A 15,061-nucleotide genomic window follows, 5' to 3' on the forward strand; every position below is an offset into this window, starting at 1 on the left:
TTCACTATTTCCTGGGCTTTGCTTATTCTGTGAAAAGGAATGTACTCTTGGCATAAAGTATAGTCATTAATACTGGCCTATACTTTGTGCAATTATTTAATGCACTGTAATTTCACATGAATATACGGCAACTCTGAGGCCAGACAAAATTAATGTTCTCTTTTTAACATCATCCATATCCTCATGCCCACTTTCATGCTCTTGAATTTAGAAGGAATTTTTTACAGCAACAAGGTGCTTTAAGAAGGCATGTCCTAGTAAGTGACCAGTAATGTTCACAGCAGATTAAAAATCCGTATTAGGGATTCCGAAATTATTTTGTTGAGATGCTTTTTCACACCATGCAGTCAACCTTGTTGCTTTGCTAAAGGAAAAAATTTAAGTTAATTTTGTCTGGCCAGCAGCTGTTTAGTGGGTTGTTGCATATATTTCTGTCCTGTGCAGGTAAGTGGTGTCTCAAGGGTCAGGCCAATCAAAGATGCCACTTGGATAAGAATTAGATTCCTTAGATAATGTTGCTGTTTCTATCCATGTGCAATTACAGTATTTGTGCTGTTTAAAAAGGCCTGTTCCCAGTAAGTGTCCCTTATCTGTTTATTTTGGATGCAAAAACTTTCAATACTCAAATCACTTGTGCTTTCCTTCTTTGTCTCTTTTGCAGAGGGCTGCCCTGGTCTGTGCAATAGCAATGGAAGATGTACACTGGACCAAAACGGCTGGCATTGTGTTTGCCAGCCAGGGTGGAGAGGAGCAGGATGCGATGTAGCCATGGAGACCCTCTGCACGGATAGTAAGGACAACGAAGGAGGTGAGAAATGCTGAGCATGAAAACAAGTGTGCGGCAGAGCCCAGGTTTATAAGTTTCAGTGAGTACATAGCTATCTGTTGCCCAAAAAATCTGGTCCCGATAGATTAGATTGATTAAAAAAAGGATGAGTGTCGATAGGGTGAATTTGCTGCCTCTTTTTTCTGAAACAAATGCAAGATTATTATAGTTCAGGGAAAAAGCAAGGTGACCAAATTACTGTATCAATGCCCATTGTTCTCCATTCCTTCTCCTAAATCCCCAGTTGACTATTCCCCTCAACTACAGTATTTAGGGCTCTGTGAATTGGGTGCTCTAATGCAATATTTTAATAACTAAGCATTCCAAAAGATGCAAGGCATTTTCCAAGCTCCTGTGTTGAAAGGCATGAATGAAAACAAAGAAGAAAATAGTAGCCTTGAAGCTATACCCTAGTGTCTTTTTAGTCTTAACTTTTCACCTTGTTAAAAAGATTGCAGTATTTTACCCAGCGTAAGCTTTTAGTTAATAACTAACTATTTCCCTCATTGAGTGTATTTTAATTTCAGAGAACATAGAGTGAGAGTTTATGGTTAGTGACAGCTATTCAGTTTTGACATACGTTTAGCACTGAGTTTTTAGAAAGGATTTAGTTCCTACCTGGGCGTCTGTGGTCACTTACTCTGTAGGTCAGGATTGTCTCCCTAACCCCTGCTTCATTCCACCTGCTCTTCTGGGAACACTTGCGTGGGTAATACAGTGTTAGTTGAGAGAGCAGGTTTTCTAGTCCTGACAGATATGCACTCTACCACGTAGTGATTATGTGACTTTAAACAAGATTCTTAATCTCTTTAAACTTCAATTGCTTCACCTGTAAAATAGGGATAAGAGTTTCTGAAAGGATTGAGTGAGAAAATGTATACAAAAACTCATTGCCGTTGAGTCAGTTTTGACTTGCAGGGACCCTAGAGGACAGAGTAGAACTGCCACATAGAGTTTCCAAGGAGCAGCTGGTGGATTTGAACTGCCAGCCTTTTGGTTAGCAGCTGAACTGTTAACCCCTGTGCCACAAGGGCTGCAGTACGTAGCACGTTGCTGGACATATAGTATGCTATAAGTGGTAGCTGGAGTCCCTGAGTGGTGCAAACGGCTAATGCGCTCGGCTGCTTACTGAAAGGTTAGAGGTTCAAGTCCATCCAGAGGCACCTTGGAAGAAAGGCCTGGAGATCTGCTTCTGAAAAAATGCACCATTGAAAACCCTGTGGAGCACAGTTCTACTCTGACACACAGGGTCACCAAAAGTCGGAACTGACTCAACAGCAACTGGTTTTACTGGTTTAAGTGGTAGCTGTTATTATCCAAATTTCCTTCTTTTGCTTTCCAAAGTCTCCATCTTGACTAGTTGAAATTCCTGGAATGTCGTCAGAGAAGACTGAACAGGCTTTTCCTTTCTATACCTGGAGTGCACCTGGCTACTACAGTTCTTTCAGAAGCAGTGGGACAGAACCCATCCCACACCAACCACCAATGTGCTTGCCTTGCCTACCATCATTCTCACACCAGTGTTCTCTGTCTCATCGCCCTGACTAGAAGCTGCCAAATTCTTCCCATTAGTTTCTAGTAAACTATTCACTATTTTTCCTATTTTCTTTCAACCTGAACTATCAAGAAACCTGAGACACAGATTCTGGGCTAAAACCTCCTTTCCTTTCTGCTTCTGATGGATTTAGGTGGTCCTCAACCCTCAAAGCTTTTCCTGTGTAGCAGTACCTGGCTGCCCCTATGTCCTTTACCCTGTGCTTTGTAGAAATGGCAGCAGTAATCCTCTCTGAACTACAGCCCGGATGGTAACTTTCCTCATTACTTTCTCCCAAGAACTCCCTAGCCCGTTTTTTTCTGTTGCCTAGGGAGAAAGGAGAGCTTCTCTTCTTCCTTGATCATATATTTTAGATTTTGTCTTCTACAAGATTACAGTGGGGAGGTTACAGCCTCTCTGAGTGAACAAACTGCAGGGCCAGGTCTGCAGAGACACCACAGAGTAACATAGGAGTGGATCAACTCTTGAGTGTTGTTATCAGTTAAGGAGGCTTTACCCTCTCCTTAGAATTTATCAGCTCTGAATTGGCCTCATTCCCCTTTTGTTTATTCTTATTAACATGAAACTTAGCTATCTTTAGGCTGCCCTCTCCAAGGGGAAATCTGAGCTAATGGAAGACCTCCTGTGGATTCTCTGCTTATCTCATGTAATTTGTATTCTTGTCCCTAACCTAATTTTGTCGATCTTCTTAGAAGGAATCTCAGTGGCAGCGTTGTTGTGCTCTGAAATTCTAACCTAGGTGCCTTGTAACCTAAACCCAAGGGTTCTTTGAATTTAAGCATGTTCTGTGTGTATGCAGTCAATATTTTCCAAACCAAACCTCAAATCAAGACATAGAATCTGGCTATTAAGGACATAATTATTTGAGGACAGTAGAATAGAATGTTTAAATTAAGGAATATACGTGAAATTCCAGGACAGTGGTGATTTAGCCAGAAAACAGGTGCTTATGAAGTAATTAAGAATGAGGAGAAGGTGAAGAGGCTGATTTGGCTGTAGTTGGAAGTCAAACATGTCATATAGAGCAACTTTCTGGAACACAATCTACGTAACAGAAAAACAGACGAAAAAGTTGCTTACCATTCTGAGGACTGAAGAAGATGTATCAAAAATTTTAGAAAGGACACCCACATATGAGGAAATATTTAAATATTTTCTTAGGCCAAGTATCTCCCTTCCTCCCTTTCTTAGTCATCTAGTGCTGCTATAACAGAAATACCACAAGTGGATGGCTTTAACAAAGAGAAATTTATGTTCTGACATTTAGGAGGCTTGAAGTCCAAATTCAGGGCGCCAGGTAAAGCCTTTCTCTCTCTGTCAGCTCTTAGGGAAGGTCCTTGTCTCTTCAGCTTGTTTCCTGGTTCCTTGGAGATCTCCATGTCGCTTGGCATCAATCTTCCCCCATCTCTGCTTGCTTAATCTGCTCGTTCTATATTTTATAAGAGATTTGACTAGCCAGCTAGTTATGCAGGATTCTGGGAGAAGTAAAGATGGATAAGATTTGATCCCAGCTCAGGTTGCTTATAATCACCATTTAAAAATGAATGAAAATTTGACTATTGCCCATTACATTTTCTCTCTGTCTCTTTAATTCAACCTTATGGTTAACTCCCTCCTGAACATTCCTAATAGGCAGGGGGAGAAGAGTTAGACTATGTTGGCAAAGTATATATTTTGTCATATGTCTTATTGTGTCTTCATCTTAAATGTGATATATTTTATGAGGCATAGGTGTGAATCATGTAGGTAATTGTCTTAGTTATCTATGCTGCTATAACAGAAATACAAGAAGTGTGTAGCTTTAACAAACAGAAATTTATTTTCTCACAGTTTAGGAGGCTAGAAGTCCAAATTCAGTGTGCCAGCTCTAGGAGAAAGCTTTCTGTCTCTGTCAGCTCTGAAAGAAGGTCCTTGTCTCTTTTGAACTTCTTCTCCTGAGTGATCTACATGTGGCTTGGAGTCTCTCTTCCCTCATCTCTGCTTCTCTCACTTCTTGTTTAATCTCTTTTACATTACAAAAGAGACTGACTAATGACACACCTTACACTAATCCTGCCTCATTAACATAACAAAGACAACCCATTCACAGATAGGATTATAACCACAGATGTAGAGGTTAGGATTTACCACATGTATTTTTGGGGTATACGATTCAATCCATACCATTCTATTCTTTGGCCTCCCAAAATTCATGGCCTTCCAGCATACAAAGCACATTCACCCCATCAAACCATCCCCAAAGTCTTAAATCAACTCAAGGTCCAAAATCTCATCTTCTGAACCCTTTAAGTCAAATATATGTGAGACTTTAGATATATTCCATCCTAGGGCAAAATTCCTCTTCATCTGTGAACCTGTGAAATCTAGAATACAAGTTATCTGTTTCCAAAGTACAGTGATGGAACAGGCACAAGATAGATGTTTCCATTACAAATGGGAGAAATTAGAGGAGAAGAAGGGATAACAGGCACAAGCATGTCCAAAACCCAGCAAAGTGTATTACATTAGCTCTCAAGGCGTGAAAATAATCTGTTCTCTGAGGCCATCTGGGCAGTGGCCCCACCCTCCAGACTCTGGGTGTTGGCCATACCTCTGGGTGGAAGCCCCTAGGTCCTGGGCTTTAGCTTCACCTTCCCGACCCTATGGGATGATAACTCTACTCCCTCAGCTTTAGGTGGCCCCATCCTCCTAGCCCATCTGAGTAGCAACCCCATCCCCTCGGCCTGGCAGGCCCCATTCTTTTGCCCCTTGGGCATGGCAGACCTGCCCCCTCAGCTTTAGGCAGTGTCCCCATCCTCCGGCACACCTTAATGGCAGCCCTACACTCCGGAACTAAGTAGGCGAAGATACGACTCTTTGAAACCTAGCAGGCTGTGGTCCTACCATTTGATATCCAGGAGACTGTGGCCCCACCCTTTGAAACCAGAAGGCCCTACTTCTCATGGTTTTCCAACAGTTCTGCTGATCTCCGAGCTGCTCCAGGAATGGTCCTTTTCTTTTCTTGGAGGACAACAGATGTAGCTCCTTTGGCCTATTTCCTGCCTGAAGAATTCCAAGAGGGAGACAGAGTTCTCTCCTTTCATTCTTTGTCCCCTTCAGTCTAAGCTGATTGGTTTTCTGCTGTGGTAGCTGGTTAGCTCCATCAGTCACAGGCCTAATCTCTTTAACAAAAGATTTTGTAGCCACATCCTTAGTGAGCATTCTAGGACACGTGCCCTGAGTTTGTACAACAGAATTTTCCAAATCTTTGAGTTTTGTTTTCATTTTGCACAGTTCATTTTTAAGCCCATCTCTTTCCTCTCACATTTTACCATAAGCAACAAGGAGAAACCACACGCCCTCTTTAAGATCTTGCTTAGAAATCTCATCAGCCAGGTATCCGAGTTTATCACTTACAAGTTCTACCTTTTGCCAAACATTTGAACATAATTCAGACGAGTTCTTTGCCACTGCATAAAAAGCATTGCCCTTCCTCCATGGTCGAATCACATTTCATCATTTTCTTTTAAAGCCTCACCAGAAGCACGTTTATCATCCACATTTCTAGCAACATTATGCTGGCACCATATGCATTCTCTAAGACGATAGAGACTTTCTCTGTAGCTCTCCTCACTTCCTTCTGAGCCCTCACCAGAATTGCCTTTGGTGTCTGTAATTCTGCCAACAGTCTCTTCAGGATAATCTAGACTTTTACTATTAGGCACCTTGAAACTCTTCCAGCCTCTACCCATTACCCAATTCTAAAACCGCTTCCACATTTTAGGTAACTGATAGAGCAGCACCCCTATTTCTTGGTACCAAATTCTATCTTAGTTATCTAGTGCTGCTGTAACAGAAATACCACAAGTGGGTGGCCTTAACAAACAGAAATTTATTTTATCACCATTTAGGAGACTAGAAGTCCAAATCCAGGGTGTTGCCTCTAGAGGAAGTCTTTCTGTCTCTGTTGGCTCTGGAGGAAGGTCATTGTCTCTTTGAACTTCTGCTCCTAGATGATCTTCATGTAGCTTGGCAGCTCTCTGCCCCCATCTCTGCTTGCTTAATCTGCTCCTTTTATATCTAGTAAGAGATTGACTCAAGACACACCCTACACTAATCCTACCTTATTAACATAACAAAGACAAACCATTCCCAAATGGGATTATAACTACAGGCGTAGAGGTTAGGATTTACAACACATATTTTGGGGGGGCACAGTTCAATCCATAACACCCTCCAAAGTATAGTTTCCTTTACCAAATCCAGTTCACCCCATCACAATTATCTACACCTGAAGATCCTCAAAATCTGGATCTCACTAAATCAGTATCCTTCCTTGCCTATGGATCACCTCTTCCTTTCTCTCTCTGAAATACTTAAGGAAAAGCAGCCTTAGGTGGGAATTATTTCTGAGAAATGGGAGGAATTGACTACCAATGAATTAGATGAAAGGAGATTATCTTTAGCCACTCTTTTACCACCTACACATTCATAGGAAGTAAACCTCCTGTCCAAATGAAACTTGTTTCTTTAAGGTTTAAACAAACAGCTGTACACAGAGTTGAGCTTTACAGCGCTAAGAGCCACCTTTTACCCATTATTAACACCCTGACAAAGACGGGCACCCTGTATGCAATCAACAAGTTGCCTCCAGGTATCAAACAGCAGCTGCTGGAGCTGCTCATTTAACTTGACAGAGGCAGGCCATGGAATAGCAGACTTCTAAATCACAAAGTGGAAGTCATAAAAAAATGGTGCTTACACCAGATAATTGTGGATGATGTCTCCAAACTGAGCACATAGACCTTCCCACTTTGGGAGCAGCTACAAGATAGTTTATCCTAGTTGCGAAAGGTTTCAGAGCAAATGATCAACAGTGTATGCCTAGACTAGGCTTATAAATATTTCTTTTCAGCTCTAACTTCACCTAAAAAGTCAACCTCTAGATTGAGCCATTTCTTGTTCATATCCCAGAATTCACTCTGATCATGAAGTTGCTAAGATCCGAGAAAAGAAAAGTGAAGAGATAGGAACTGGTCACTATTAAATGATGTGTGGTCTGGAGTGGGGATTAAGACACAGACCCTTTATTGCCACATGCTTTAGTTCCTTGAGTTCCTATTTTAGTCAGCCATCTGCACTGAGACTCAGTCTGTTTTACGGAGCACTATACCTCAGACTTTTACTTCTCCTCAACAAGGAAATCATTTCTATTCTCAAAGGTACTATTCAATTATCCTTACCAGGAAAGATTCTTTTGGTTGCACATGATAGAAACTCAACCCAAAAGATCTTCAGCCCAAAATAAATTGTTAGCTTATATAACTGAAAAATTCAGGCACAGTTTGACCCAGGTGTTCAAACAATAATAACAGATATCTGGGTTTATCCAACTGTCAACTCTTGCTTTCTTCTGTACTAAGGCCATTCTCAGACAATCTCTCCCCCAAAATGGCCACCAACAGCTCTAGGCTTACATTCCATGACCACAGCAACCCAGTACAAAGAGACACATTTTTGTGTGGTTCCAGGAGGCCTCGGCCTGGGCCTGAGTCTGACTCTGACTCTGACTCTCTTCAGACTGAATTAAGTCACCTGCCCAGAGGTAAATTGAAGTGCTCATTAGAAGAAAGGAATATGGATGCAGGCAGGCAGGAAAACAGCTCTGCATAGCATTAGTGTTAATATACTGGGAAAATATACTCCAGTAACTATTCTGTATGGCTAATAGACTTCTATTCCTTTCAGAAGGAATCTTCTTCTGTTTTCTATTTTCTCCAAATTACAGCCTTTTTACTTGAGAATGAGAAAACCAGTATTGAACCTCTGACTGCTTTCCATGTCCAAGATTTGCAAGGCAGCTGTTTAATTCTCCCATAGTTTCATGGGGCATTGGTAGTTCAGTGGTAGAATTCTCGCCTGAGTTCCCGGCCAGTGCACCTGACGTGCAGCCACCACCCATCTGTCATTGGAGGCTCACATGTTGCTGTGCTGCTCAACAGGTTTCAGCAGAGCCTCCAGACTAAGATGGGCTAGGAAGAAAGGCCTGGTGATCTACTTCCAAAAATCAGCCAGTGAAAATCCTAAGAATCACAACAGTATAATCCCCAACCAATCTTGGGATTGTCACAGGACCAGGCAACATTTCCTTCCATTGTGTATGGAATCACCATGAGTCAGAGGCTTACTCGATGGCAGCTGACAGCAACAATAACATATACTTTCATAAGCATCATTGCTTTTACCTAGCCTAACCAATAAGAATCTCACTCAGCCAGGCAATTCCATAGGAGATTTCTTTGACTTTACCTAGCTCCCCATATGGTGGTCCCATTGGCAAGCATCAAAGTGCAACAGCTTGCCAGAGACAATTATGTTTACAGAAACTTGAGATACTGATTAACAAGATGGTTCTCAAAAATATGTTATCTCTGGCAATTGCTACCATGTTCCTATCCTTCTTCTTGTTAGGTAGATCTACTCACAGCTCCCTACCCTAAACAGTTGTTGGATTGAACTATATCCCCCAAAAATGTATGTCACCTTCACTAGGTCATGAGTCCCAGTATTGTGTGATTTTTTGACCACGATTTTATGATCTGATGTGATTCTTCTATGTGTTGTAAATCCTAACCTCTATGATGTTAATGAGGCAGGATTAGAGCAGTTATGTTAATGAGGCAGTGCTCAATCTACAAAATTAGGTTGTATCTTGAGTCAGTCTCTTTTGAGATATGAAAGAGAGAATCGAGCAGAGAGGAAAGGGACCGCCTACCACCAAGAAAGAAGAGCCAGGAGCAGAGCACATCCTTTGCGCCTAAGGCCCCTGTACTGAGAAGCCCCTAGACCCGGGGAAGATTGATGGCAAGGACCTTCCCCAGAACCAACAGAGGGAGAAAGCCTTCCCCTGGAGCTTACGCCCTGAATTTGGACTTCTAGCCTCCTAGACTGTGAGAGAATAAATTTCTGATTCTTAAAGCCATTCACTTCTGGTGTTTCTGTTATAGCAGCACTGGATAACTAAGACACTGGTCCTCCAATAGCTAAGTCCCCTGTGGTTACCTGAGGCATGGGGCTCAAGCCCTACCTTGATTGGATGGTTGAAGGCACAAGAATGACTTTAAAAGCCTCATACTAAAGTTTGTGCCAGAATGGTGGAATGCCAAAATATAACTCCTACCAGGAATAATATATCTTATTTGTAAGTAAATAGTTATTTTTTGTCCTTCAGAGTTATTACTTTGTGGAGGTATATTGGGAAAATATACCTAAAACACGTTTTTTTTTTTTGTGTTTTTTTTTTTAAGTCTTTGGAGGCTGATGGCAGTAGAGAAGAGAGCACAACTCACCTGAGACCATCCATAAATTAGAAAGTAATAGAAAAAGGAGTAAAAACAGAAATTAAAGGTTTAAACTGTAAGAAAAATAATGTGCCGGAGATAAAAAGAGAAACAGAGAAATGGATGAGTTTTGATGTAAGCATCAGAATGAGGATGATGAAGGGGACAGTCTGAGTTTGGAAATTTCCAAATGAAAATAAGGAAGTGTTTTGAAAATAGACTAAAAAAAAAAAAATCTAGCAGGAGGATGAGACTATTGTGGTCTCCAACAACAAATTTAAAAGTAAAAATTAAATGAAATAGAGAGTAACAGCACTGGGAAGAGAAGGAAAAATAAAAAAGAAGAAGAATTATAAGATATTGTAAATACTTCCCAATAGGAATCCAGATATTATCAGAACATAGAGCGGTACTCAGAGTCTCACAGCATTAAAACATAATACCCTGGTAGATGATGATTTGGGGGAAATTTGCTGTTAGCTTGGAGGACTCAATTGGATATTGCTTTGGAGGAGAGATTCAGGTTACTCTGTTTCATTTTGCTATCCACAGACTTCTTAGACCATTTCCATTCTAGAAAAGAGAAATCCAGTTTTAGAAGCAATGGACCTCAGTAATCCCCTTGTGGTACACAAAGAACTTGGGGTTTTACTACTATTTTTGAAATAAGTTTTTAGGAGAGGAAAAATCAAAGCCTCACAGGCTGGGACTAAACTTCAGTCTCTACTATATTCCACACCAATTACCAATTAATTGCCACCTAAAACTTCAAAATGTAGAAATGAGTGTTGGAGTTCTATTGTATGTGTTTAAAGATGGCCCTCCTTAGGACATGAGTATCTCCAGGTTAAGACTCCCTCCGTTAACGGTGAGGGTGAGTAGTAGTACACAAACATTTCATTCTCCTTGTCGGAAGAGTTAACCACTATCAACAATTTGGTGCAGATCTTTTTAGTCCTGTTTCAATTCATTATATGTACATTTATATGAATATTAGCATATGTGTTTTTAAACTTAAATGGAATTATACTAGAAGTACTGTTCTAAATTTTATACTCCCAAAGAGCATATCTTAGAGATCTCTTTATGCCAGCATCCCTCACTCTTTTTAACAGAATCATGGATGTATTCATTAATTTTACCACGCATACATTGATAATGGAGCCCTGGTGGCGCAGTGGTTAAGAGCTTGGCTGCTAACCAAAAGGTCTGCTAACCAAAAGGTCAGCAGTTCAAATCCACCAGCAGCTCCTTGGAAACCCTATGGAATGGTTCTACTCTGTCCTATAGGGTCGCTGTGAGTCAGAATCGACTTGACAGCAATGAACATTGATAATTAGTTGTTTCTAATTTTTCATTGCTAGTATATAGACAAATCTGTAGTGAATCTGTGTATATACCCATATGTATATATGTGTAAATATATACATATAAATCTTTGTGTAAATGTATCAGTGCTTCTTTAGGACAGATTTGTAGAAGTACAATTGCTGGGTCAAAGGATATTTTAATTTTGATATGTTGTAGGGGAAAAACATCACAAAGTCTAGTAAAGCAAAAAGAAAGTTTTATTCGGCATATATTCAAAAGGACAAAAGTGGGAAACGGACAAGCATGCTGCCAGAGCCATGTCTGCCCGAGTACAAGGAAATATTACAGAACAGACAAAAATGGGAAAATGGACAAGCATGCTGCCACAGCCATGTCTGCCCAAGTCCATAGACAATTACAGAATCATCTGTATATATTCACCTTACAAATGGGCAAAACCATTGAAAGCTTAGCTTTTTCAGATTGGCTAGAAACTGTGATCCTACATTTTGAATCGTCTTTCTTAACAATCATTGGTACAGGTTTCACTTAGGAGAATCAGGAGGGTCTTCACTGGTCCAACAAATTTCTATTCACTAAATGCTAATAGAAAAAGATAAGAGTACAAAGTCTTTTGTGTTCTATTTGATTGGCTTTATGTGAAAGTTTCCCTAAAAGATATTTTCCAAGATTATTTTAGCTATTGTCTTTATACCTCAGGGCCCAGTTGATGTGTCCTTGTGAGTCCTTGTGAACACTTGTGAGCCCATCTCCAGCTGGCTCACATTCTCTGTGCTCAAGGAGAGGGAATAATAACTCCAATATTATTTCCTAAATCAGGTAGCTACTACCAAATTGCCTTACGTGTAGGTTTCACCAGTGTATACATCATCAAATGGAAGAGTGTTTATTTCCACCATGGTCATGGTCTGTGCATAATCATTGTACATAAAATTGTTCAACAAAGTGAAAAAAGTGAATTTTGTCTGATGGCTGAAAATGACCCCCTTTTTTTCTTCATTTTGATTTGCATTTCCCAAATACTAGTTAGGTTAAGGATCTTTATATATGTTTCTTGACCATTTATCTTTCTTCTTTTTCTAATTGTTTATTTCCCTTGTGCATTTCTTTCTGCTGAGTTGTTTGACCTTTCCTTTTTAATTTTTGGGAGCTCCTTATGTATTCTACTTACTAATTCTTTGTTAAATATGTGACAGATACTTTATCCCAGGTTTTCACTTATCTTTTAACTTTGCTCAAGGGGTGTTTTGTCATGCAGAAGTTTTCAGTTGATACGAGGTCAATTTTTATGAGGTTTATCTTTTTGTTTCATGAATTCTGGGTTTTTTGTCTTCCTAGGTAAAGTCTCTCCCTGTGTCAGATTATACAAATTATTTTATATCATTTCTTCTAATACTTTTATAATTTTATGGATCTCATAATAATTAACCAAGAACATTTGTTGAGTACCTATTGGAGTCAAAAAGCAGAACAGGAATTTAGGAATTAGCATAGTATCTCTAAGAGCTAAAAGAAACCAGAGAGTGTCATTAATGTGCTTTTAAAACATCACGTGAATTCGTTTAGATCTTACAGTCTCTATGAACATATTCATCTTTATCTTTTCCTTTATTCAGTAAATAAATTAAATGCCCACTCTGCTCCAAGAAGGGATACTAAGTGCTGGCTATACAAAGTGAACTAGATTTTCCCTCGAGGACCTTAAACAGACAACTGTCACATTAAGAGCCTGAATAGAGAAGTACATACTACTAATGGGAATAATTAACTCTAACTTCTCTGGATTCCCAGAGATTGTACATCTGAGCTGATTCCTGAAGGATGAATAGGAATTGGGAATTGAGGGTGGGGGAGATGGCTAGAGAAAACAATAGCATGAAAAGCCTTATAAGTCACGTTAAAGACTCCTGACCTTACTCAGAAGGCGGTGGGACCAAGCAAAGGAAGTATTTTAGCTGGAGAAATAAAAAAATTAAATGTAATTTCTATAAAGATTACTCTGGCTAAAGTAAACCAGGAGAACCAAACTCTTGTTGAAACCTTGTCAGGAGATGACTATGGTAGCCTGAAGGTTAATTACAGTGAAATGGAAAGAAATAGGCAATTCAGGGGATATTTTGGATGAAGAAAAGAAGGAACTTGTGATTATTGAGTGCAGAGAAAAGGGAAGAAGCAAGAAGGAATCAAGGAAGACATCCAGGTTTCTACTTTGAGCAACTAAGTGGGTGAGTGGTGGTACCATTCACTGAAATAGAAAATACAGGAGAAATAGCAAGTTTGGGGGAGAAGATCATATGATGTGTTTTAGGCATACTGGGTTTGACAGGCCTGTGGGATATCCAAGTGAAAATGCTTGGAAGGCAGTTTTGGAATTTGGAGTTCAGTAGAATGATCAGCCTGGAGTCGTTAGCATTAAAATAACATGAGCATGAAGACCAAAGCCACCAAGAGAGTTCTGAAGCAGACAAACCAAGAATATACAGAAAACCAAACATGATCCTAATTCAGTAATGAGCAAATGAGTTCCATGCATATTACAGAATAGTGACTGGACAGAATAATGAAAGGTACACCTGTCAACTTTTGAAATTCTGACATCCCCAAATAAAATACTGCAACAGAAATTCCTTCTAAATTGGGAGTTACTGTGGAACTTTGGGACCTTCCAAATACCGCGGAGGTTGGGCATTAATTATCTTAGAGTAAAAAGGAAATTTATGACATGTTATCCAATCAGTTAATCAAGGTTTTGAATGACAAATAAAAATACCTATAGCTCCTGGAAAGAAGGAAGTGAGAGTTTCGACAAGCAGAGCAAAGTCAGTGCACAGGATGTACGGTAAGGATCAGCATGAATCCAACCCCCAAAATATGGAGATTGATCCAGTCCTCACATTCCCACTTCTCCATCTTCATCATGCTGCCCCAACAGCACTCTCTCTCTCTGACCCTAGCCACCCATAGCTACATCAGAGCTCACAAGTTAAGAGGACATTATTCTTCAGACTGCCAAATAGGCAGACGCCAGCTACTAATTTGTGTGACCACGCAACACCCCAACCTTCTGACCTGCTGGCCACCAATTTGGGCTGTTTTCCCACTACCCTTTCAGGATGCCAGCCACAAACTCATGAGTCCGCACAATACCCTTACTTTCTGACTTGCTGGCCCCCCACTGCTTCTTTGGGTTCAATAATTTGCTGGAACAACCCACAGAGCCCACAGAGAACACACCATACTTACAACTACCGAGTTGTTATAGCCAAAAAAGGATACAAATGAAGAGATGTCTAGGGGGAGGCCTGGAGGGTTCCCAACGCAGAGTTCTGTGTCCCAAGAGAAAAGCTACCATCCCAAGAGCAGATGTTCTTTCCAGCTAGGAAGCTCTCTGAACCTTAGTGTTCTAAACTTTTATCAGCCAGTCCTACATGATAGGCTAGATCATGCCTCCTGAGGCATGCCTCCCAGGTGAGTCTTTTCTGGTTTGGCCAACCCCCACTTCCCAACACAGTTTCTTAGGTGTGCCCAGGAAGTCCCAGACCAAGGCACCCCAACTACTACAAGGCTTTTTTCTTCAGAGTCTAGGACAAAGGCACCTTACTTATGATAAAACTTGGTTCTTTACCCCACAGAGTGTAACCTAGGAAAAGGCTTGGAGTCAGAAGTTTTAATAATCTGGCAAAATCTACATTGTTTAAATTTGCCAGAAAAATACCAAGAATGAGCTGAAGGATAAAAGGATAAAAGGAAGGGTAGAAACGTTGAAGCAAAATCATGGAATTAATCTGTAGGGGAGGAATCAGCAAACTATGGCCTGTGGGCCAAAGCCTATTTTTGTAAATAAAGTTTTATTTGTACACAGCCACATCCATTCATTTACGTCTTATCTATGGCTGCCTTCACACTACGATGGAAGAGTTGAATAGTTGCAGCAGAGACTGTATGGCTCACAAAGCCTAAAATAGTTACCCTGTGACCCTTTACAGAAAAAGTTTCAGCCACTGTTACAGACCAACTGGAAGGCTTAAG

The 15,061-nt window shown here is 40.4% G+C and overlaps 1 protein-coding gene across 1 annotated transcript in view; it reads left to right on the forward strand.

The window, feature by feature from the left end:
• TENM3 (teneurin transmembrane protein 3) overlaps nt 1–15,061 on the forward strand; it is a 660,303-nt gene that overhangs the window by 554,120 nt on the left and 91,122 nt on the right. Inside the window, exon 13 of the mRNA XM_004389020.2 lies at nt 662–808. Within this exon, the coding sequence (XP_004389077.1) occupies nt 662–808 (147 nt within the window). The remainder of the gene's footprint in view (nt 1–661; nt 809–15,061) is intronic.

Source organism: Trichechus manatus, unplaced genomic scaffold (genome assembly GCF_000243295.1).
Source record: "Trichechus manatus latirostris isolate Lorelei unplaced genomic scaffold, TriManLat1.0 scaffold00230, whole genome shotgun sequence".
NCBI lineage: Eukaryota > Metazoa > Chordata > Mammalia > Sirenia > Trichechidae > Trichechus > Trichechus manatus.